We start from the raw sequence: 25,600 nt of genomic DNA, 5'->3' as shown, positions 1-25,600 counted from the left end.
TATATATATATATATATATATATACACACACATACATACACACACACTTTTTTCTATGCTCCCCCTGGGAAGATTCACTCTCCCCTTTCTATTTTCCAAGTGACCATTGTCACTAGAACTAAATGTAATGGAAATTCCAACATGTTCAGTTGTCTATAGTAAAGAAAAATCTTACACTGGGACACTTATTACGGTGACAACGGTTTAAGGCTTGGTTCACATATTAGCCGGGGTCCGGTGCTTGCTGGTTTACAGCTTTAGATCTGATTTCAGCCCAAATTTTGGGCTGAATTCAGACCTGAAACGGACCAAAAGATGCACAGGACCTGCTGCGGAGATATGTGAACCCGCTCCATAGAGAGCCAATCAAAATCTGCTGCTATTGCGAACTGGATGCGGGGATCCCACATTCAATTAGCAATGGTGTGAACCCAGCCTGGGAGAAGAATTCTTTGATTTTGTAGAGAGTTTCTCTCACTTCCTGTTGCATCTTTGAGAGAGGAAGTGAATGGAAATTTCCTCAATAGGAAACAGAGCAAAAAAATAAACCAACAGGGGTTTTAATCCATCCTCAAAACAGACTATGCATTGGCTATTACACTTAAACAGGTGTCAAAAGAATGTCCACATTCAGTCTTGAGCTGGTTATACACAGCAATTTACAGACAGTTTCAAGCACACTCATCCAGCTTGTAATTAAGAAAAAAAAAAAAAAACCCCACACAGTTTTGATAATTTCATTGTTTTGCCTGAAACGGTCGATTGCAATTTGCAATGCTCTGTTCAGTCTTTCTCTGGTTGAAACTGCCTGAAAATTGTGTATGACCATCATTGGACTATATGACTGAAAACAGGGGTCAAGAAACAGACAGCTGGCTAATGTCCTTATGATGTCATCCTAATCAGAGAAGTCCACCTATCCTATGCCATTCCCCATAGTTTTTACAAAAACAGCAGCAGAGCAACATAAATCTGTGTGAACATGTCCTTAAGCTTTTAGCGCAAAGTCCTCATGTACATCAGGACTAGAAGGCATGGACAGGAATCAGAGGAGATGAAGGGTGTTGTAGACACCCTGTAGAATCCTGTTGGCGTGCAGCACTGAAAGTGTCCCTGTTTGCACTGAGGAAGGAGTGTCCACACTGCACAGTCCATCCCAAGTCACTACCCCCATCACACGGACAGGCATATGACTGAGTTATCTTTTAGACTAGTGGTGGGTGGAGCCTATTGGAGAACTGAGAGACTACTTACCCATCGGGTTTGCTACATTTTTCTGTGACAGCGCTCAGCAGTGGACAAATCAGTGGTTGATATGCATTCCAATAGTGGCTTTTGAATTCACCCATTGCTGAGCACTGTCACACAAAAGTGGAGTGTACCTGATGGGGAACTGGTCACTCTGTTCCCCAGCCAGTGAAAGAGCACTGACCATATTCAGGTAATGACATCAGCTGTATCCCTGGCCCTTTTGTTTACATTTTGCTTTCAGCCTGGGGAACCTCACGACCCTCAGCTAAATGAGACAGAGGATGCAGCCCTGTGCATGAAGCTGTCACATACATGGTAGCATCCCAGCACAGGCACAGCCCACTCTGCATACTGGAGTACTTCTGTAAGCCAATTCAGAGTTGGTCTTAAAGCGGAGGTTCACCCCTAAATTACACTTTTTCCCCTTAGATGGATGCTCGTTTTGTCTAGGGGAATCCGCTAGTTGTGTTAAAATATGAGCCGTACTTACCGTTTACGCGATGCATCTTCTCCGCCACTTCTGGGTATGGGCTGCGGGAGTGGGCGTTCCTTCTTGATTGACAGTCTTCCGAGAGGCTTCCGACGGTCGCATTCAACGCGTCACGATTTTCCGAAAGAAGCCGAACGTCGGTGCGCAGGCGCAGTATAGAGCCGCACCGACATTCGGCTTCTTTCGGCTACGAGTGACGCGATGGATGCGACCGTCGGAAGCCTCTCGGAAGACTTTCAATCAAGAAGGAACGCCCGCTCCCGAAGACCCATATCCCGGAAGCGACGGAGAAGATGCATCTCGAAAACGGGTAAGTACAGCTTATATTTTAACTCAACTAGCCGATTCCCCTAGACAAAACGAGCAGGAATCTAAGGGGATTTTTAAAAAAAAAATTCTTATGGGTGAACTCCCGCTTTAAATACCACCAGTTTCCTATATGCCCAACTCCGGGCAAATTTCTTTCTTTCCCGTGCAGTGGGGCTGTGCCCGCATTGCACGGGTTAACTGCTTGATTTGTCTAGGGGTGAACACAATGCCTATACTGCATGCTTGCCTCAACTAGGCGCAGGTACTAAAAGAACTACGCCCAAAAAATAATCTGTTCCATTGTGGACAATAGGGTGCGACTTTTCATGCAATTAGTATTAGTGTGACCGGGGATTTTTAGTTTATTATTTTAGTTAGAGACTAAAAATGTATCCTTTTTGCCTTCTTTATCGTTGAAGTCCCCATTAACAAATCACAATCCGTGGCAAAATTTACCGAATAGGAAATTATGCTGCAGTTAGGGCTGTGCAAAAAATCGAGTTTGTTGGGTCAAATGAATTCAGATTGACCAAATCGATCCCCCCCCCCCCCCCCCCCAGAACCAGCCCGAACTCCGCGCCGGTCCTGAGGATCTGCGGGCAGGAGTTTTTAGGCAAGGCCGCAGCTTCGGCCTGGTTCGTGGCATCCGGCCTCATGGACTAGGCCGAAGCTGCGGCCTCACCTAAAAAAATCCTGCCCGCAGCTCCTAAGGACCGGCGCGGTGTCCATCAAAAAAAAAAGAAGGATTTGAATCGTAAATCGAGTTTTTTTATAATAAATAAAAATCGCCCAGCTCTAGCTGCAGTATACAGACACTCCCGGTGATTGTACTGTACTATGCAGAAAGACATACCTGCAGAAGCATGTGTTCATAGAGAGCTTCCTCCATCTCTGAATTTAGTTCTGCCGACAGCAGGGATTTGTCCGGTTCCATCCTTGACCTGTGTAACCAAAATTCAGCTAGATGAGTGTGAAATAAAAACATAAATCCATATGAAGGCTCAGAACTTCAGTATTGTTGCTTTGGAGAACAGTTTAATAGGCAGTTAGACAAAAATTTCACAACTTCATCCTGGAATCTTCTCAAACATTCACCATATTGTTCATCCGTTACATGCCAAATACAATCCTTCCCTGCTTTTCTCTGTGAAAACACTACCAACAACCTTGGTGCATTTGCTCTAAAGTCCACGGCTCTTTTATTTTTATAAAGACAATTCAAGGTTTTGCAGGTTTTTGTCCCGATATTGAACATGGATTCATTTCATAATAGTGACAGGGTTTTTGCATTAGGAACCACAAATGCTCCACAAGTACAGGGAGTGCAGAATTATTAGGCAAGTTGTATTTTTGAGGATTAATTTTATTATTGAACAACAACCATGTTCTCAATGAACCCAAAAAACTCATTAATATCAAAGCTGAATATTTTTGGAAGTAGTTTTTAGTTTGTTTTTAGTTTTAGCTATTTTAGGGGGATATCTGTGTGTGCAGGTGACTATTACTGTGCATAATTATTAGGCAACTTAACAAAAAAAAAATATATACCCATTTCAATTATTTATTTTTACCAGTGAAACCAATATAAAATCTCAACATTCACAAATATACATTACTGACATTCAAAAACAAAACAAAAACAAATCAGTGACCAATATAGCCACCTTTCTTTGCAAGGACACTCAAAAGCCTGCCATCCATGGATTCTGTCAGTGTTTTGATCTGTTCACCATCAACATTGCATGCAGCAGCAACCACAGCCTCCCAGACACTGTTCAGAGAGGTGTACTGTTTTCCCTCCTTGTAAATCTTACATTTGATGATGGACCACAGGTTCTCAATGGGGTTCAGGTGAACAAGGAGGCCATGTCATTAGTTTTTTTATTTAATACCCTTTATTGCCAGCCACGCTGTGGAGTACTTGGACGCGTGTGATGGAGCATTGTCCTGCATGAAAATCATGTTTTTCTTGAAGGATGCAGACTTCTTCCTGTACCACTGCTTGAAGAAGGTGTCTTCCAGAAACTGGCAGTAGGACTGGGAGTTGAGCTTGACTCCATCCTCAACCCGAAAAGGCCCCACAAGCTCATCTTTGATGATACCAGCCCAAACCAGTACTCCACCTCCACCTTGCTGGCGTCTGAGTCGGACTGGAGCTCTCTGCCCTTTACCAATCCATTCATGGGCCCATCCATCTGGCCCATCAAGACTCACTCTCATTTCATCAGTCCATAAAACCTTAGAAAAATCAGTCTTGAGATATTTCTTGGCCCAGTCTTGGCGTTTCAGCTTGTGTGTCTTGTTCAGTGGTGGTCGTCTTTCAGCCTTTCTTACCTTGGCCATGTCTCTGAGTATTGCACACCTTGTGCTTTTGGGCACTCCAGTGATGTTGCAGCTCTGAAATATGGCCAAACTGGTGGCAAGTGGCATCTTGGCAGCTGCACGCTTGACTTTTCTCAGTTCATGGGCAGTTATTTTGCGCCTTGGTTTTTCCACACGCTTCTTGCGACCCTGTTAACTATTTTGAATGAAACGCTTGATTGTTCAATGATCACGCTTCAGAAGCTTTGCAATTTTAAGAGTGCTGCATCCCTCTGCAAGATATCTCACTATTTTTGACTTTTCTGAGCCTGTCAAGTCCTTCTTTTGACCCATTTTGCCAAAGGAAAGGAAGTTGCCTAATAATTATGCACACCTGATATAGGGTGTTGATGTCATTAGACCACACCCCTTCTCATTACAGAGATGCACATCACCTAATATGCTTAATTGGTAGTAGGCTTTCAAGCCTATACAGCTTGGAGTAAGACAACATGCATAAAGAGGATGATGTGGTCAAAATACTCATTTGCCTAATAATTCTGCACTCCCTGTATACAGACAAGCAATTCTGACTTTTCCCGATTCATTTGCTGCATTCCAGGTTCACGGACTCTGACTATGTGAGTGATCGAACCTGCGATGATGTCGCTCCTGCTCAGGACTCCGGGGTGGCTGTTCCTTCAGAGTGCATGCGTCGGTGATGTCACTGGCTGCATGTACAGTAACTCTCTCCTAACCTAAATGGTGCACGTTTTGGATATATTTACAGTACCTTTAGGTAAGACTTATTATAGGCACAATTCATGTATTGAAGTTTACTCCCACTTTAACCCATTGTGCGCTGACGTGAGGATAGCCCAGGAAAGGAAAATTACAGTAGCTGATAAAAAATAAAAATTTCCAGCCCGGAGCAAAGGCGTCCAGGAGAAGAAAGAACACTCTGGGGCTTATTTACGAAAGGCAAATCCGCTTTGCACTACAAGTGCAGTCGCTGTAAATCTGAGGGGGATTAAATAAATAAAAAACAGCATTTTAGCTTGCACAAGTTTGGATAAAATCAGCAGAGCTTCCCCCTCATATCAGGTCTACCCCTCAAATTTACAACGACTGCACTTCCAAGTGCACTTGTAGTGCAAAGTGGATTTGCCTTCAGTAAATAACCCCCTCTGTGTGCATGAAACCTAAAAATAACATTATTATTATATTATTATTATAATAGCATAGGTTGGACTTGATGGACTTTTTCAACCTCATCTACTATGTTCCATTGAGGGGAAAAAAAAAAAAAAAAAAAAAGCATCCTCTAATGAACCATCATTACCTCAAACTCCTCCAGTTTTCTCTACTTTGGGCCAGATCCACGAAGCAGTTACGCTGGCGTATCTATTGATACGCCGCATAACTTCTAGGTTGCTCCGGCGTATCTTTGTTTTGTATCCACAAAACAAGATACGCCTGAAGCTGGGCTAGATCCGACTGGCGTACGTCTTAGTACGCCGCGGGATCCAAGGTGCATATTTACGCTGGCCGCTAGGTGGCGCTTCTGTCGATTTCCGCGTCGAGTATGCAAATTAGCTAGATATGCCAATCCACAAACGTACGTCCGGCCGGCGCATTTTTTTACGTAGTTTCCGTAAGGCTTTTTCCGGCGTAAAGTTACCCCTGCTCTACGAGGCGTATGCAATGTTAAGTTTGGACGTCGGGCCAGCTTCGAATTTTCCGTCGTTTGCGTAAAACGTTCGCGAATAGGGCTTTGCGTGGAATTACGTTCACGTCGAAAGCATTGGCTTGTTGCGGGTTAATTTGGAGCATGCGCACTGGATACCCCCATGGACAGCGCATGCGCCGTTAAAAAAAAAAAACGTCATTTACGCGGGGTCAAGACGTATCAACATAAAAAACGCCCACAACTTAGTGATTTGAATTGCGCGCCCTTATGGGCCCTTGTGTTTAATTCCTTGTTCTTGCTGTGACAGCAGGCAGGTAAAATCGCCTGGTTGCATCCAGGATGGCAGGTATGTGTGTCCTAGATTCAGGCTCTATACAGATTTGTTCCACTAGGGGGAAGTGCTGAGCGTCCTGCAGTGGTGAAGTAATGAGCCCAGCTGAAGTAAGTTGGCTCATTAGGGCCTCTACAAAATTCCCAGCATGCTTAGAGCGTGTCTCCCATCCTGGAACCCGTTTTGCGCCTGGGGAGCATTGATGACTTCCGGCGTGTTCGCATCGTGCATGCGCAGAGCCCACCAGGGAGTCGGCACCGCGCAGGGAGACATTGTCCCGATGCTCGGCTGCAGAGATTGGGAAATGTGATTAGCGCAGCGCCGTGCCGACTACTTGGAGGCCTTTGCACGTGTACGATGCGAACACGCCGGAGCTCATCCCTACTGGGGAGACAAAGCCTGGGGGCAAACCTCTACAACAGGGAAATTGGTGCGGAGGGCAGCACGCGGCTGTACCTAGTTGATAGCCAGGGAACCTGTCTGTGTAGTACGCCTAAAAAGTCAATTATCCATCCTATGCACACGTGTAAAATTCTACATACATATGTGTATATCCATTTTGTCTGTGTAGTAAGTCGCTATGGGTTTAATTTCATGTTTAATTTTGCTTTGCTGCTACATTTTTACCTTTTGTGTAAATAAACTGCGCCTTTCTCTTTTTCACCTGCAATGCTGTTTGCTGTACCTAATTTTGTGTGGTGGGGGTCACACACACACACACACACACACACACACACACCTGCTGCTGAGCTAACCCCCCTCACCTTCAGAAAAAAGGAGTGGGCAGCTCCATACCTCTCTGAATGGTGATACAAGGTAAACCATTACAATGGCACTCTGTCAGCCCCCGTGAAGGAGGAGGTCTAAAGCTGGATACACACTACAGTATACAATTTTCTGATTTACCAAAACCATCTAATATGAGGTCAAACCTGAAGAGTTTCAATTTGTATACAATCAGGCAGGCCCTGGTTTTGGTAAATCTAAAGAAAATCAGACAAAAGTTGTATAGTGTGTATGGGGTCTAAAGCCTCGTACATACAATATGATTGTTGGCCAACCAAGCATCTGATATTTGTCAAAAGTGCGCGTTACGGGATCTTGTCTTGCATACTAGAGGCCAATACACACGGTCTGACTTTTTGACGACAAACTTCAAAATGAGCAAGTTTTAAAAATCTGACCGTGTGTACTCCCCATCTGCAAACTTTTTCGGCAACAAAAATCCTACGGTGCAAAATCCTATCGTGTGTACAGAAATCCATCGGACTTTAGTCCGAAGTACAAATGTACATGCTCAGAACCAATGTTAAAATCAACCAACAATAGCAGAAGTTGACCAAAGGGTGGCGGTAAAGAGCTGAAAAACCACATGATTTTGGGAAAGTTTGTTGAAAAAGTCCTGTCGTGTGTATGCATACCAAGTTCACGGCCAGCGTCCTCCAAACAAAAATCCACGGAAAAGTTTGTTTGAAGTCTGACCGTGTGTATGAGGCTTAAAGTGGAGGTTCATCCGGAAATGTTAATTTTTAACATTAGATTGATGCTCATTTTGTGAAGGGGAATTGGCTAGTTTTTTTAAAATCGAAGCTGTACTTACCGTTTTAGAGAGCGATCTTCTCCGCCGCTTCCGGGTATGGGCTGCGGGACTGGGCGTTCCTATTTTATTGACAGTCTTCCGACTGTCGCATCCATCGTGTCACGATTTTCCGAAAGTAGCCGAACGTCAGTGCGCAGGCGCCGTATAGAGCTGCACCGACGTTCGGCTTCTTTCGGCTACTCGTGACGCGATGGATGCAACCGTCGGAAGCCTGTCAATCAAAATAGGAACGCCCAGTCCCGAAGACCATACCCGGAAGCGGCGGAGAAGATCGCTCTCTAAAACGGTAAGTACTGCTTCGATTTTAAAAAAACTACCCGATTCCCCTTGACAAAATGAGCAGGAATCTAAGGTTAAAAATTTTTTTTAGGGTGAACTCCCGCTTTAACGGTACACAATTGTTGTGCCACAAACGTAGTGACATACTACGGGGAATTTCAGCTCTTGAGCGCCGCCCTTTGGGCCCCAAACCTGTAGCAGGGAGGAGATCTGTAGTCTGTAGTGATGGGAATGGACCACACTGACCATAGAGCTGACCTCCTTGTGAAGATGCTATGTGTCTGGCTGATGACACTCTGACTTCAATACTCTCTGACCTGGAACAAGAATAACAGTAACAAAGGTGTGATCTTTATCCGAGTTCCGTGTCAGAGACTCCGAGGGCCGAAGCAATTCTATCAATGTGCCAGGCAGGCAAATGGCAAGTCAGCAATAACAGCTTCCTGCCATGACATGTTACCAGCAGAGCACACCGCACACACCTGTATGGAATCGAGCTTTAGTATTACCCATCAAATGGATCCTCACCTCTGACTTCCCGCCTCACACGCCGCAGATCACTCGTTTCCCTTGGCAACCCCAGCAGCCCGTAAAGCGGCACACTGACCACTTCCGGGTATGGGCACTTCTCTCTGCCCCGGGATTGGTCACGTTTCCCAGCAAATAATAGTATAATTTGACATTGCTATTCATGTATTACACATTTAAGTACTTGAAAGAAAAAAACAAAACAACCATTTCGGTGTACTGTGGCGTTATTAGTTAAATCTGGCGTATAACTCGACCTTCTTCCGGCGGAAATGATTGTCCTTTATATGTGCTAGAGCTCCACCTAGTGGCTGGCTGAGCTGCGACTGGCTGTCACTTGTACCTGGAAGAAGTGGAAGGCATGGCTGCCTCTACTGGAGCTGATAAACCTACAGTGAGGGAGATCTTCACCTCCATGCAGTATGGACCGGCTCCTGAGGCTGCCAACATCGCACAGGTAAGGAGGACAGACTGGGGCCTGATGGGGATTGTGAAAGTTATGATGGAGACATGTTGTGATCTTGGAAGTGTCCTGATGGAGAGTGACAAGCCTGATGGATGGGATGGGATGTCCTGATGGAGAGTGACAATCCTGATGGATGGGGTGTCCTGATAGATGGGGTGTCCTGATGGAGAGTGACAATCTTGATGGATGGGATGGGATGGGATGGGATGGGGTGTCCTGATGGAGAGTGACAATCCTGATGGAGAGTGACAATCCTGATGGAGAGTGACAATCCTGATGGATGGGGTGTCCTGATGGAGAGTGACAATCCTGATGGATGGGATGGGATGGGATGGGGTGTCCTGATGGAGAGTGACAATCCTGATGGATGGAGTGTCCTGATAGATGGGGTGTCCTGATGGAGAGTGACAATCTTGATGGATGGGATGGGATGGGATGGGATGGGGTGGGGTGTCCTGATGGAGAGTGACAATCCTGATGGAGAGTGACAATCCTGATGGATGGGGTGTCCTGATGGAGAGTGACAATCCTGATGGATGGGATGGGATGGGATGGGGTGTCCTGATGGAGAGTGACAATCCTGATGGATGGAGTGTCCTGATGGAGAGTGACAATCCTGATGGAGAGTGACAATCCTGATGGATGGGATGGGATGTCCTGATGGAGAGTGACAATCCTGATGGATGGGATGGGATGGGATGGGGTGTCCTGATGGAGAGTGACAATCCTGATGGATGGGATGGGATGGGATGGGGTGTCCTGATGGAGAGTGACAATCCTGATGGATGGAGTGTCCTGATGGAGAGTGACAATCCTGATGGAGAGTGACAATCCTGATGGATGGGATGGGATGTCCTGATGGAGAGTGACAAGCCTGATGGATGGGATGGGATGTCCTGATGGAGAGTGACAATCCTGATGGATGGGGTGTCCTGATAGATGGGGTGTCCTGATGGAGAGTGACAATCTTGATGGATGGGATGGGATGGGATGTCCTGATGGAGAGTGACAATCCTGATGGAGAGTGACAATCCTGATGGAGAGTGACAATCCTGATGGATGGGATGGATGGATGGGATGGGGTGTCCTGATGGAGAGTGACAATCCTGATGGATGGGATGGGATGGGATGGGGTGTCCTGATGGAGAGTGACAATCCTGATGGATGGAGTGTCCTGATAGATGGGGTGTCCTGATGGAGAGTGACAATCTTGATGGATGGGATGGGATGGGATGGGATGGGGTGGGGTGTCCTGATGGAGAGTGACAATCCTGATGGAGAGTGACAATCCTGATGGATGGGGTGTCCTGATGGAGAGTGACAATCCTGATGGATGGGATGGGATGGGATGGGGTGTCCTGATGGAGAGTGACAATCCTGATGGAGAGTGACAATCCTGATGGAGAGTGACAATCCTGATGGATGGGATGGGATGTCCTGATGGAGAGTGACAAGCCTGATGGATGGGATGGGATGTCCTGATGGAGAGTGACAATCCTGATGGATGGGGTGTCCTGATAGATGGGGTGTCCTGATGGAGAGTGACAATCCTGATGGATGGGATGGGATGGGATGTCCTGATGGAGAGTGACAATCCTGATGGATGGAGTGTCCTGATAGATGGGGTGTCCTGATGGAGAGTGACAATCTTGATGGATGGGATGGGATGGGATGGGATGGGGTGTCCTGATGGAGAGTGACAATCCTGATGGAGAGTGACAATCCTGATGGATGGGGTGTCCTGATGGAGAGTGACAATCCTGATGGATGGGATGGGATGGGATGGGGTGTCCTGATGGAGAGTGACAATCCTGATGGATGGAGTGTCCTGATAGATGGGGTGTCCTGATGGAGAGTGACAATCTTGATGGATGGGATGGGGTGTCCTGATGGAGAGTGACAATCCTGATGGAGAGTGACAATCCTGATGGATGGGATGGGATGTCCTGATGGAGAGTGACAAGCCTGATGGATGGGATGGGATGGATGGATGGGGTGTCCTGATGGAGAGTGACAATCCTGATGGGATGGATGGATGGGGTGTCCTGATGGAGAGTGACAATCCTGATGGATGGGATGGGATGTCCTGATGGAGAGTGACAAGCCTGATGGATGGGATGGGATGGATGGATGGGGTGTCCTGATGGAGAGTGACAATCCTGATGGGATGGATGGATGGGGTGTCCTGATGGAGAGTGACAATCCTGATGGATGGATGGATGGATGGATGGGGTGTCCTGATGGAGAGTGACAATCCTGATGGATGGGATGGATGGATGGGGTGTCCTGATAAACAGTATCCTGATACAGAACATGCAGGGCTGGTCCTGCTCTGTCTGCTGAGATAAGTGTGTTCATCCTGTGGATTCAGTAGAAGAAATATCAGATTTTTAGGGCCACTTCACACTGCATGTGCATTTTGATGCGTTTCTGGTGTGTTTTTGATGCATTCCAGTGCATTTTTCCCTCTTTGCCTTAACCACTTCTGGACCAAGCCTGTTTTTGACACTTGTCGCATACAAGTTAAAAATCCATATTTTTTGCAAGAAAATTACTTGGAACCCCAAAACATTATATATTTTTTTAGCGAAGACACTAGAGAATAACTTGGCGGTTGTTGCAATATTTTATGTCACACAGTATTTTCGCGGTGGTCTTTCAAACGCTTTTTTTTTTAACTAAACATAATGAAACCGTAAAGTGAGCCCAATTTTATTCTTTTGCATAGTGTGAGAGAAAATGTTACGCTGAGTAAATAGATACCTAACATGTTATGCATTAAAATTGCACGTATTCATGGAATGGCGACAAACTAGGGTACGCCATAGGCGACATTAAAAAATGTTTGGAGTTAGAGGAGGTCTTTTGCTAGAATTATTGCTCTTGCTCCAATGATCACTGCCATACCTCGCATGTGTGAATTGAACACTGTTTACATTTGCGGGCGCAACTTGCGTATGCATTTTCTTTGGTGCACGAGCTTGCGGGGACGAGGGCGCTTAAAAAAAAATATATATTTAACACTTATTACTTTTATTGCTGTCATAAGGAATGTAAACATCCCTTGTGACAGTAATAGGCAATGGCAGGTACTCTTTTGTGAGCCACCCCCCTGGAAAAGAGGCTTTTGGAGGGACTGAATGCCAGCCTCTGCCTGGCGACCCTTGAAATCCAGGGCCCATACTCAGAAGGCAAGAGGCTAGCATTCAGTCCCATCCAAAAGCCTCTGTCCCGGGTGAGTCTATCACACTCTTTATGGAGGGATCGGCCCCAAGTCCTTCCTTTGCACTTCAAAGTATTCAAGACACCAAGATCAGCATTTTGAAATACTGTGGTGTTTTTTTTTTTTAATCAGCGCCATTGACACTGCTTCCTTGTTTTCACATTGGAGACCCAATCAAAGCCGTTTCCGGGACTCCACACAGTTGCCGGACAAAGTGGATGGTCGCTCCGTTCTCCTGGTGGGACGGGAGACACGGGCAGAGCGGCGGGAGGATGTCCCCTCCCGCTCCTCATAACGGCCGAGCAGCTCATTGGCCTCATCAGTTGTTATGAGAGAGCCGACCGCTAGCTCTAAAAGATGGAAGCAGGTATCACCCGGTACAATCACTTCAACCAAATGGCGTACAGGTATGTGATTTAACATGAAGTGGTTAAATGAGGACGCGTGCGTTCCGATGCGTTTTTGGTGCATTCCGGTGCGGCCTTTTGGCTAAGATCAAGTGTAGAATCTGTTCTTATCAGTTACCAAGTGGTGGCGCTGTGCTACTGTCCCTGATCCACGGCGGTGGTTGGGGATGGGAGTTGCTATGCAAATCCACTTGGTGTAATGGTAACCTGGATGGTTAGTATCAGGGAGCCGAAACCGGACTGCTCGATGAACCATTAATATGTCTCCTTTAGAGAAAGCCAGAAGGGTTACCTCCCGATAGGGATGGGGAGGCACTGGTTCTGGCTGAGTCTCTGGCCTTCTGATTTGGTGTGGTTACTGTCTTTATTAGTCTTTCAGAAAAGAGCACCGGCCCTCTTTGTACAGGGTAGGATGGGCCCGGTTAGTACTGCCCGAATGTAATTAGGTGGGACTGATGGGAGCGGTAGTGGAGCCTTTTCCCTTTTTAGGGACTCTTTCTAAGCTCTCTAAGTTCTATGCCTTTATGGTGAGAATATGGCTGCTGTGGGCTGGGTTTGAGAGAAGCCCCTGGTGTGGCAGGCCAAGGGTGCCATGCTCTCACTGTGATGCGGGTCATATTGAGTTATGGCACCAAGGTCACTGCACTTCGCACCCTTTTTTTCAGCACCTGCCTCTACGACCAGAGGAATTTTTTATTCCTGGCCGGCCATTGTTTCACACAATGGCACTTTTCACCTTCCCTCACCACTTTCCTTCCCCACTTTTTTTTATTTTTGTCTGTCGTGTCACTTTCTCCTTTTTTTAGTGATGTAGGATTTTGCACGTTTGATAGGGTGTAGGTCCTCAGGCCTGCCCTGAACATCTTGGGAGGGGGTGGACATTGCCTTCTGGCTTGGTTCGCCCTCTCTCATGAGGTCTCCCTTCAGGGGAGCCCCACACAGTACTTGGGTGCGTTTGTCTCGGCAGACCTTCAGAGGAATGGGGTTTCATCCAGAAGATGGACCAAGTGAAGTACCTCAGTCCCTGTCTGGAGCCTAAGGTCTCGGGGGATCAAGGTCTAGATCCTTCTCCTTTGGAGGACCATGTGTACACCCTGTGCACGTCTTGTCTCACATTTATGTGTGCACTTTTTTTGTTGGCATTGGGTGGAGTTTTTGGAGTGTGTTCCCACACCATGGGCTATAAATAATAAAATAAAAAACCCAGTGCGTTTTTACTGCCTTCCAGTACAGTTCAGAAAAAATGCAGCATGTTCTTCCTTTTTTTTTTTTTTTTTTTTTTTTTTTTACCTCATTGTTGTGAACTATGCCATTGCAAACCATATAATCTACTATTCATGCGTTTCTGATGGGGGGGGGGGGGACACTGGACTGCATGTGGTGTGAACCAGCCCTTCTATGGGGTATGCATGTCAAGAGCTTGCCACTTTGAGGGACACTTTGGTATTGGATAGGAATGACACAAAGTGGACAGTACACAACGCAGTCTGCACACCGCTTTATCTTTTCTGTGTTATGTATTTCTGTGCTCAGAAAGTCCATTTTGCACAGGTAACGTTGGTATAGAGTTATGCTGTAATGATAAGCAATATGAACTTTCTGAGACCAATGTCAGTAAGGACTGCACAGCTTCTCCATCCCGTACAGCTGAATTGGAAATGGTAAATCGGGGGCCATTCCTTGATCAGTTCTATGGAGGGTGAGTGTACCAGCCTATGAAGGATGGAACACGGACTATCTGGAGAGTTCTGAGGTAATTGGTGAGACAATGGAGTGTTTTATATGTGAAAGGAGTCATGTGATGGGCAGTCGGTGTCTTCTTCTTTTTCAGCGTGACAGTTATTATTGCATTTTCCTGACTTCCTGTAACAGTTACTCACACAGCATGTGAGGACAATGTTGGTAGTCTTATGAATAGTCCCCCCCCCCCTCCCCCGAGCAATCTAATCCCTTTACATCCAATAAGGTGGCAGACATGTGCCATACATAGTTGTTGGTAAATCGAAAGACTCGTGTACATGGCCAGTTCTGGAGCTGCATTTTGAACCCAATTCTCTTTTTCTTCCCCCTTTTTTTTTTTTTTTTTTTTTTTTTTATGTGAAGCGTCTTCCGGCCTGTTAAAAATGCTTCTCAGATCGCAGTGCTGCACTTTGCCTCCCACAGTACCTCGTCTTTTCTTGCAAGACACTCAACCTGGTTGTCTCATCCTGTGAGAGCAGAGCACCATGGGCCCACCTCCGAGGAGACATAATCATGTGCCCTTTATTAGCAGTATACTGATTACAGTGAGTGACGAGACCGGCTTCTTCTGATCTATTTACAAGCAAAAGGCAGGGCTTGACAACAGTATTCATCTGCATTTTAGGGGGTGGTAAAAGCAAGCTGCTGTTTTATGCCGGTCAGGCATAGTGCATTCGTTGAATGGGGCTGCACTGTAACCGTCCTGCAACTGCTTGCAGTGTGGTAGATTGTAATTTTGAGGATTATGCGTACCGTATTTATTCAGATGGCCGCTGAGACCCATCCTTAGTGCTGAGCCGCTTTTTGTTGTGTTTTTATCACCTCAGAACTGCATGCAGGCAGCCTAAAGAAGTGAGTGCAGACACTGTTTTGGATCCATGCACCCGCCCCTCCCCCTGCATCTCAGATTTTGATCCACATCTCTGTTTACATTGAGGGCTGCGCGCGTTCCTGACCCACAGCCAAACGCACTGTTCTTTAGAAGACGCGCCGGGGTGCTTATAATTCTTAAAGGGATTGTAAAGGTACGATTTTTATTTTTTTCCCTAAATGGCTTCCTTTGTCTTAGTGCAGTCCTCCTTCGCTTACCTCATCCCTCAGTTTTTCTTTTAAATGTCCTCATTTCTTCTGAGAAATCCTCACTTCTGTTCTTCTGTCTAACTCCACACAGTAATGCAAGGCTTTCTCCCTGGTGTGGAGTGTCGTGCTCGCCCCCTCCCTTGGACTACAGGAGAGTCAGGACGCCTACTAACACACAGCTCCTTTCTCTATCTGCAACGTAGAGAGCATCCTGACTCTCCTGTAGTCCAAGGGAGGGGGGGCGAGCATGACACTCCACACCAGGGAGAAAGTGTTGCATTACTGTGTGGAGTTACAGACAGAAGAACAGGAAGTGAGGATTTCTCAGAAGAAATAAGGACATTTAGAAGCAAAATGGAAGGATGAGGTAAGTGGAAGGAGGACTGCACTAAGGTAAAGGAAGCTATTTAGGATTTGTTTTTACCTTTGCAACCCCTTTAACTGCATCCTTTCTAATTGGAAAACGTGGCAGGGTTTTAAAATTCGCAAAACTGCATGCCGCTGTGTGGTTTGATGCAGCACGATTTAAAAAAAAAAGGTCAGACTTCTTTCCATTTTTGCAGATGGTGCAACTCATTGAAATAAATGGGCTTCCTATACACAGAATGCAGGCCACAGGTGAGGTGGGTGGACACATGGCAAAAAGTAGCTCCAGTGGGTCTCGCCACACAAGTGTGACCCTAGCGTATAGATCGCCTATGAGGTGGATGGACACACTCTGAATGAGTGCTAAAATATGAGGTGACATGATGGGGTTAATTTACTAAAGGCAAATAGACTGTGCAGTTGCTCCTGAGCTTAGTAAATGAGTAGAAGCTCTGCTGACTTCCACCATCCAATCATGTGCAAGCAAAATGCTTTTTTTTTTTTTTTTCGCACGTCATTGGCTGCTCTTTGCAAAGTGAAGCTTTACCTCATTTACTAAGCTCTGGAGCAACTGCACAGTCTATTTACCTTTAGTAAATCAAACCCACTGCCTGTTGAATGCCCTCTGGAAAGTGATCCACCACAAATCACTTTTCAGAGAGGAGGTAATGACAACCACATGTGCCGATAACCTTTTCCATTGATGAGCCCCTACATTCTGCCCGTTGAAAGGGGGCGGTTCTCATTCATGGTGGTGGGATGTTTATTTCTTTTTTTGCTGTTATTATCCACCCAGCGGCGGAGGAGAGCTCATCACACAAAGGATGTTATCCAGGAAAGAGTTAAACTAGGACAGGCTTGTATAATGCTATTCAGTTTGTAGCAGAGGTCTTTTTGGGTTCAGTTCATCATCATGCAAACATTCTGTACATTGAAAGTGCAGAGAGAATGTCACTTCAGCTGGGCTCTGATTGGCTGAGAGGTGCAGGCAGGGACACCGCCTCCTCCATGTACACAGACATCAGGACAAAGGTTTCCGTGTTGTTTGCCAACCATTGGTACATTTTAACAGGATCCTCACAGATCTGAGGAGGGTTATTGTAACCTTTTCTATACAGTGTCAGCAAGTGATCTATTCCTCTGCTCTGACAGATGGATTCTGCTCTTGGAAAGTTTAAGTATATTTTATGTGAAAATACAAAAATGATCTCTGCCATGGCTTCTTTCAGACTTGTGGTACTGCTTATTGTCCTCTAAAAGCGATCAGTGGGGGATCACTTTTCAGAGGGCTGTATAGCAGTGGCTGACAATCGTTCAGGAGGCATTTGCCACATGTGTTTGGTGACTTCATGTGCATTCACCTGCAAAATAATGTACTTCTTTTTATAAATGCCCATAAAAACAGTGCAATGGTGTAAAGTAAACCCACTGAAATTAAATACATGTTTCTTGCATGTTGGGCCCCTTTCACACCTGCGGACCGTATGTCCGCTTTTTCATCCATCCATTTACAGATGAAAAAGGGACATACATGTATCCCTATGGGATAGCGGGAGTCCGTAGATGTTCATCCGCTGACACCCGATCTCATCCGGGTCCGCTATGCTCCGGTTATGAACATGGACAGACGGTCCTCTCCCATAGGGGAGAGCGGAGATCTGACAGGGTGGTCCCTGCACAGTGTGGAGGGACCACTGCCCTGTCATCTGTCGGCTCAGCGGGGATCAGAAGAGCGATCCCCGCTGAGCAATCAGAGGTTCACGGGGCGGATCATCAGGGGTCTGTCCTGTGTGAAACGGCCCTTAAATGAGCCCTAAGGGCCCTTTCACACGGAGCGGATCAGTAATGATCCGCTCCGTGTGTCCGCAAAGCTCAGCGGGGATCCTCCGTAAAATCCCTGCTGAGCTGGCAGCTGACAGGGCGGTCCTCGCACACTGTGCAGGGACCGCCCTGTGTTTCCTCCGCTCTCCCCTATGGGGGATCGGATGAACACGGACCGTATGTCCGTGTTCATCCGATCCGGCAGACGAAAGAAAAATAGGATTTCTTCCGTTCGCAAATGCGGTTCTTTGCGGAGGCAGACAAATTACGGGTGTCAGCTGATGTTCATCCGCTGACACCTGTAATCGCATAGGGACCCATGTATGTCCCGTTTTCATCCGCAAACGGACGGATGAAAATGCAGACATACGGTCCGCTAGTGTGAAAGGGCCCTTAGGCTCCATTCACACTAATGCGTTTTTTGATGCATTTTGCAGAAATGCAGGGACATTTTTTAACATGGCTTCCTATGGAACATGTTCACATCAATGCTTTTTTGTGCCTCTGCGTTTTTTGAAAGGGTCAGGGATTTTTTTTTCCTGCAAAAAGCAGCATTTTACATGTAATAAAATTCAATGGACCTGCATCCAAAACGTAAGTACTGCGTTTTTGCCGCGATTTGCGTTTTGCATTTTGTTTAACCTGTTTATAGCTGGTTGTTAAAAGAAATGTAAAAAAATTAAAATTGCTGGCTAAAAATTTTTTTTTTAAAAAAAACCCTGTAAATCGCAGAAAAAACGCTCAAAAGAAACCATGCATAGGTGTGAATCGAGCCTCATGTCGCGTACATACGATCGGTTATCCCGTCGGAAAAACCTTGGATGGAATTCCGCTCAAACTTGTGTTGCATACACACGGTTACACCAAATTCCGCCCGTCAAGAACACGGTGACGTACAACACTACAACTACGTCGGGAAAATAGAGAACCTGCTCTCAAACTTTTGCTGGCGGAAATTCCGACAGAAAAATTTAGATGGAGAATTCACACGGTCGGAGTTCCTGTCCAAAAGCTCACATCTGACTTTTTCCGACAGGAAACCCGATTGTGTGTACGCGGCATTAGGCTTTGTGCACAGATTTTCAGGTATAACAGAGTGCGTGTGCACGTTTGCATGTTTCCAGCAGAACATTTGTTTCAATGGGCTGTCCTACACCCAAAATATGTACTTAAAGTGCATGATCCTTTTGAAAAATTGCGCTGCATCAAAATGTAAGGCTGGATTCACACCTGTGCATTTTGCAGATTTGCGCTACAGTCCATATAACATGGTCTCCTATGAAATACGTTCTGTAGTGCAAATCAACAAAATGCAAAAAGCACAAAAAATGCCATCGGTGTGAATCCAGCCTAAAATAGCCCTAAGGCTCCGCTTAAAACTTTGCAGGTGCGGCGGAATACTTGTATGCTTTTGTACGTTTCTGACGGCCCATTCATTTCAGAAGGCTGTCCTGCGGACAAAAAAACGCGCTAAAGAATTGCATAATCCTTATGTAAAATCGCACGGCACCAAAAAGCATGCTACTTTCTTACCATGTGTGTTGGCAGGCACATACATTGGCTAGGGTGGCTTTTTTTATTTTTTTTTTAAAGGTGCAAGTGCTCCTTACTGAGCAGCATAGTGCATTTTGGCCCCATAGACTTCAATGGGAGCACATGAAAAACCCATGTACATGCATTTTTGGCAGGGCTTTCTATTTAACAAATCCCCTCCTATGAAAACCTGCATGGAAACACATAAAAAACGCATTTACACTCGTGTCTTTTTCTTTTCTTATGGGAAGTTTTATTTTGTTGTGCTTACAAGTAGGGTTGTCCCGATACCGATACTAGTATCGGTATCAGGACCGATACCAAGCATTTGCCCGAGTACTTGTACTCGGGCAAATGCTCCCGATGCTTCACCCGATACTTGTACTGTCAGGGGTGATCAGTGCGTGGGGAAGTTACAAGCACCAACCATCGCTATATAGTGTATTCCCGCCGTGTATTCCTCCGTGTATCCCGCCGTGTTTCTCTCCCCTTCCGTGCTCCTCCTCCACCCCCTGGAATTGTCAGGATGGAGAGCGGGGTAGGAGCCGGTAAATCCGGCTCCTTACTGCTCCGAATGGACAGAGTCAGTGATCACTGACTCTGTCCATTCACATAACTGAAACATCGTAAACTGTGAATACAATGTTTCAGTTTATGAATGAAGAGAAGACGCTGTCTTCACTCCATTCATTTTCAGCGCAGCTGACGCTGCTGAGAAAGGGACTGGGGAACATGTTTCCCTAGTCCCTTTCTCTGTCTCAAAGGGGAGATGTCAGAGGTCTGTTAAGACCCCTGATATCTCACCAAAGCCCCCCAACAGGGCTGAAAAAAAAGAAATAAAGAATAATAAAAAAAAAAGAATAAAAAAATTATTGTAGAAAATAATAAAAAAATAAAAGAAAAAAACACACACTGACACGGTCCACCCCCCCCCCCCTTCAAAAAAAGAAAGCATTATAAATAAAATAAAAAAATCGTAAAAAAAAATATTTGTTAAATATAAAAAAAAAAACGACTGACACATGTGCTGCTGTCACATGAGATTAAAAAAAAAGTATCGGTATTCGGTATCGGCGAGTACTTGAAAAAAAGTATCGGTACTTGTCTGCTCCTGAATGCTACAGACTTTTTTTTTTTTTTTTTTGCAGCTAAACAGAACACTTTTACGTAACCCAGTTCAACACAGGCACAGACGGGTTACACATAGGCAGACACGGTCGCAGATGCACGCACACGCGCAGACACACATGCAGTTAGACAGCCACAGACCACACACAGAGACAGACAGGCAGGCAGGCATGCAGACAGACGCACACACATGTGCCAAGGCTTAAAGTGGTTGTAAACCTTACAGGCCACTTTTACCTACATCTAAGCTTATAATAACCAGCATGGATTAGGAGATATTTACCATGTACGCTTGTGCCGACGCCATTGGCGCTTACACACTATATAGAAAGGGCACAATTGTGCCCTTTCTATAGGGCCGTGCCGTGACCTCCCGCACGGCTGCGACCCGTCACAGAGCCTGCAGCCCCGGAAGGAAGAGAGGTGAAGATGGACGCTTTATTTGCAGGTAAGTGGCACATAAGTATGTGATGCATACTAGCCCATTATGCTTTTACTTTACAGAGGAATAAAGAGAAAGTAAAACCTATCAGGGTTTACTTCCTCTTAAAAACTGCATGCACAGATTTTTTTTACAGAAATCAATCCCAAAACTAATAAAAGCAAGAGTTAAAAAAAAGTTTGCCTAGTTTTTGACTCTGAGTCCAATATCCTAATCCTTGTTTCTTGCCATTCGTTCCTAGTTTCAGTGATGGATGAGCGTTCCAGTGCTGCAAATACAACCAGCTTTTCAGGTCCATGAGGAGGACATTACAGAATTGACACAACCCATGAAAGGGGCTGGCGAGTAATGTAGGAAGCTCAGCAGACCTATCCTTAAACAATTCGGCTCTTGGGCATATTTGCATTTTTTGCACTTGTGTAAAAATCCTCATTTTTGGCAATAAATTTACTCAAACCCCGAGAACATTATATATTTTCTGAAAGCAGAGGCCCTGTATAATAAACAGATGATGGGTGCAATTCTTTTGGGGTTATTTACTAAAGGCAAATCCATTGTGCACTACAAGTGCACTTGGAAATGCAGTCGCTGTAAATCTGAGGGGTAGATCTGAAATAAGGGGGAAGCTCTGCTGATTTTTAACATCCAATCATGTACAGGCTAAAATGCTGTTTTTTATTTTCCTTGCATGTCCCCCTCAGATCTACAGCAAGTGCACAATGGATTTGCCTTTAGTAAATAACCCCCAGTATGTCGCATGATATTTGCGCAGCTGTTTCTTAAATGCATATTTCCAGGAAAAATAATAAATTTTAGTGCAAATACACTATATTGGCTTTTTTTTTTTTTGTGAAATGTAAAAGATAAGGTAGCACCGAGTAAAAAGATACCAAACATGCCTAGTCTAAATATTTCATGCCTCTGTGATATCGCAAAAAGATTACGGTACCCAAAAATCTCCATAGGTGATGCTTTAAAAGCAGGAACTTGTGCTAGAATTATTGTTTTCGTGATGATGTGTCACATGTGCGTTGACGTTTACACATGTGTTCGGGGCAATGTGGTTTACAGCAATCTCTTCCCTTTTTTTTATTTTTTATTTAAATACTTTTTATTGCAATTTTTTATATATAATTTTTTTTTCATTTATTTATTTTGGCTTGATTGCTATCACAAGGGATTAATCAACCCCCTTGTGATGGCATTGGTCAGGTAACCGGTATTCTTTTTGTAGGGGCCTTTCCCTCCAGAACAGTGGTTCTCAACCTGGGGGTCGGGACCCCCTCGGGGGTCAAATGAAGATTTGCCAGGGGTCACCGAATCCTGGGCTGTTCCTGAAGCCTGTGGCCGCCCAACAGGGCTGTTCCTGAAGCCTGTGGCCACCCATTCAGCCTCTTTGCAGCTGCTTATTCAGTTCACAGCATTGCTGGGGGGCAGAGAGTAGAGGTCAGCTGACTGGTGAGGAATGTGAAGTGGGAGGGGCTGGAGGAGACCCTATCTTCTGATTTCGGCATAGGTGTCACTGCTACGAGACACCACAAAGTTGGATACACAGTGAAGCCAGAGACACAGTGAGTAACTCTACCTGTGATTATAGTTGCCATTAAAAGTCCCCACTACAGATCAGCAGATGACATTGATCAAGAGTACCTACGTTGACTGATCAGAACTCCCCCCCAGTACTGCCACTCATCCCCCCCCCCCCCCACCCCACCAAGGAGTAAGAGAGGGAATAAAAAGAAAATACATAGAAGGGAGAGGAAAAGAGGGGGAGGAACAAAGAAATAGGGAGAGAAATAATCAAAAAGATGGCTAGAGAAAGGGATGGGGGGGAAAAACAAGAAATGTGTATAAAGAGAGATAAAAGGGAAAGAGTGGTACATCCCAAAATATACCATAAGGGGTTTTAATACCGTACGATTGGAAGGGACTCAGAGCGCTAAATGTCCATGGGTTAGGGGGGCAAATTACTTGCCTTGGGTACTGACAACCCACGCTACGTTCATGATTTTACTGTTAGGGGTCCCCACAACTTGGGAAATGTTATCAAGGGGTCACGGCACTAGAAGGGTTGAGAACCACTGCTCCAGAAGCTAGTGGTTGTGGTCCTGTGCTCCTGGTGTACGTGGGAGAGCTCAGGAACCACGCCACCGCCACCACCCACTGTATGAAAGCAATGGGCAGCTAGGGAGCCACCGCATTACCTACACTTTTAGTCCACAGCCTGCAGAACAAATGGATAACAAGCTGATGGCTGCTGCTACTACAGTGATTAACAGTTCTCTCTTTTTCTACATTGTATGCATTAACCACTTAAGGACCCCTTCACGCCGATATACGTCGGCAGAATGGCACGGCCGGGCACATCAACGTACCTGTACGTGGCCCTTTAAGCCCAGCCGTGGGGTCGCGTGCGCCGCCGGCACGCGACGCGGTCCGAAGCCACGGGATCCGCGGACCCAATCGCCGCCGGTGTCCTGCGTTCGGTCCTCCGGAGCTGAAGAACGGGGAGAGCTGTGTGTAAACACACCTTCCCTGTTCTTCGTTGTGGCGGTGTCATTGATCGTGTGTTCCCTGTTATAGGGAAACACGATCAATGATGTCACACGTCCAGCCCTGCCCCCTACAGTTAAAAACACATATGAGGTCACACTTAACCCCTTCAGCGCCCCCTAGTGGTTAACTCCCAAACGGCAATTGTCATTTTCACAGTAAACAATGCATTTTTATAGCATATTTTGCTGTGAAAATGACAATGGTCCCAAAAATGTGTCAAAATTGTCCGATGTGTCGGCCATAAAAATTGCTGATCGCCGCCATTAGTAGTAAAAAATAAATATTAATAAAAATGCAATAAAACTATCTCCTATTTGGTTTGCGCAAAATTTATAGCGTTTACAAATCGATAAACGCTTATTGCGATTTATTTTTATTTTTTTACCAAAAATAGGTAGAATACGTATCGGCCTAAACTGAGAAAAAAAAAATGTTTTTTTTATATCTTTTTTTGGGGATATTTATTATAGCAAAAAGTTAAAAATATTGTGTTTTTTTTTTTTTAAATTGTTGATCTATTTTTGTTTATAGCCCAAAAAATAAAAACCTCAGAGGTGATCAAATATCACCAAAAGAAAGCTCTATTTGTGGGGAAAAAAAAGGACGCCGATTTTGTTTGGGAGCCACGTCACACGACCGCGCAATTGTCAGTTAAAGCGACGCAGTGCCGAATCGCAAAAACTGTCCGGGTCCTTTACCTGCATAAAGGTCCGGGTCTTAAGTGGTTAAGGTAACAAAATACCCCGCTACCTGTCCCCACCCCCGTCCCTAAACACTTCCCTGCCTCCCCTAATCAATCTGGCACTGTGCCCAGCTGCATCACCTTTCCTTTTCACAGAACGCACTGGGGCTCCTGCTGCTGTCAGTCAAATTCTTAGGAGTGAGGGGCGGGTTGTACCACATTGGCTGTGTCTATTGACACACACAGCCCGGTCGGTTTGGGAGCGTGCCCACATGGGTGCCCCCTCAGCACATAAAGAACACCTGCGCAGGCTCATGAAGAGGATTACCAGTTTTAAATGCCCATTAAATGTTATGTAATTCAATTCATTTTTCTTTTCCCTTTAAGGCGTGGCTGGACTCTCATGAACGGAGCTTCGGCCATTTTGTGGGTGGCAAGTGGGTAACACCAGATGGTAGACAGACATATGCTACCAAGAACCCAGCAACAGGTTAGTAGTTGTTCCAAGCACTCATATGTTATATTTCAGTTCTACATTTTTCATCAGTTTGTTAGAGGACCTTCCTTCCCCTCCTGAAATAAATAGCAATAACATGTAATACATTGTACATAAACAAGTACTTGCCATGTCCATGCTGCCTTTTTTGTGATTCCCCTTTTAGGCTGCCTTTGCATAGCTGGTGTCCCCAGCCCCCATTTTGAGATAGAGCTCATAACATGATGCTACTCTTCTTGTTCATCTGTAATTTTTTTTTTTATTGCATATGAGTTTAATGCCACATGGCATGTGTGCAAGATGAAGTGCATGCGCAGTATGAACATTTGGTAAGCTCTAGCAGCTTGGGTATGGGAGCTGATGACATTGCCTTCCCAGGGATGCATGCTGATGTGAATTTTCGTAAAAGGTGTAAATATCCGCTTAAGCCCTGGTTCGCATTGGAGCGATCTGGCATGCCAAATCTGAGGCAATTGCCTGCAATGGCACCATCCGAATCGGTGCGACGTTGCATTTGCGGCGTCTCACGGATTCCCAAAAGTAGTTTCTGTACAGATGTCTCTGAAGACGCCCCCGAAGTCGGGACTGATATGCAAAATCTTTCCCGCTGTCAATGTGAACCTAGGCTTAAACATAGTTCAGTGTCGGCTATGAGATGCAGACCCCGCAAGTTCATAAACTTCTTTGCACAGCTGTATATCTGAAGCCTTTTTGACCATTGTTGTATCAAAAGCCATCTTATCTTGAAATACCTTTTATTGTATTGTTTTGTTTCCTTACTACCCTTTACGTGTTACCTATTGTATTGAGATCCTGAGCTCAAACTCCATCCCTTTTTTTCTAAAAATCTCAGTAAATAATTTAGTTTCTTTATTGTACAT

General features: G+C 45.4%; 2 protein-coding genes across 6 annotated transcripts in view; one reads left to right on the top strand and one right to left on the bottom strand.

Moving 5' to 3' along the window:
• PIH1D1 (PIH1 domain containing 1) overlaps nucleotides 1–9,048 on the bottom strand; it is a 44,953-nt gene extending 35,905 nt beyond the window's left edge. The window contains exons 1-2 of one of the 5 annotated variants that reach the window (XM_040327635.1): nucleotides 8,780–9,048; nucleotides 2,904–2,991 (exon numbers count right to left, since the gene is read on the bottom strand). In XM_040327635.1, coding sequence (XP_040183569.1) covers nucleotides 2,904–2,984 — 81 coding nt within the window. In that variant the 5' untranslated portion in view covers nucleotides 2,985–2,991; nucleotides 8,780–9,048. Of the gene's footprint in view, nucleotides 1–2,903; nucleotides 2,992–8,497; nucleotides 8,692–8,733 lie in introns of those variants that run through there. The other 4 variants (XM_040327632.1, XM_040327633.1, XM_040327631.1 and 1 more) reach the window with 4 other exon arrangements.
• Nucleotides 9,049–9,084: 36 nt separating this feature from the next.
• Nucleotides 9,085–25,600, top strand: part of ALDH16A1 (aldehyde dehydrogenase 16 family member A1) — a 214,936-nt gene continuing 198,420 nt past the window's right edge. Inside the window, exons 1-2 of the mRNA XM_040327630.1 lie at nucleotides 9,085–9,236; nucleotides 24,611–24,713. Of these exons, the coding sequence (XP_040183564.1) occupies nucleotides 9,141–9,236; nucleotides 24,611–24,713 (199 nt within the window). The 5' untranslated portion in view covers nucleotides 9,085–9,140. The remainder of the gene's footprint in view (nucleotides 9,237–24,610; nucleotides 24,714–25,600) is intronic.

The sequence above is a fragment of the Rana temporaria genome, chromosome 10 (genome assembly GCF_905171775.1).
Source record: "Rana temporaria chromosome 10, aRanTem1.1, whole genome shotgun sequence".
NCBI lineage: Eukaryota > Metazoa > Chordata > Amphibia > Anura > Ranidae > Rana > Rana temporaria.
Note: the sequence above shows the minus strand (reverse complement) of the source record. Positions and strands in the feature narration are given on the sequence as shown.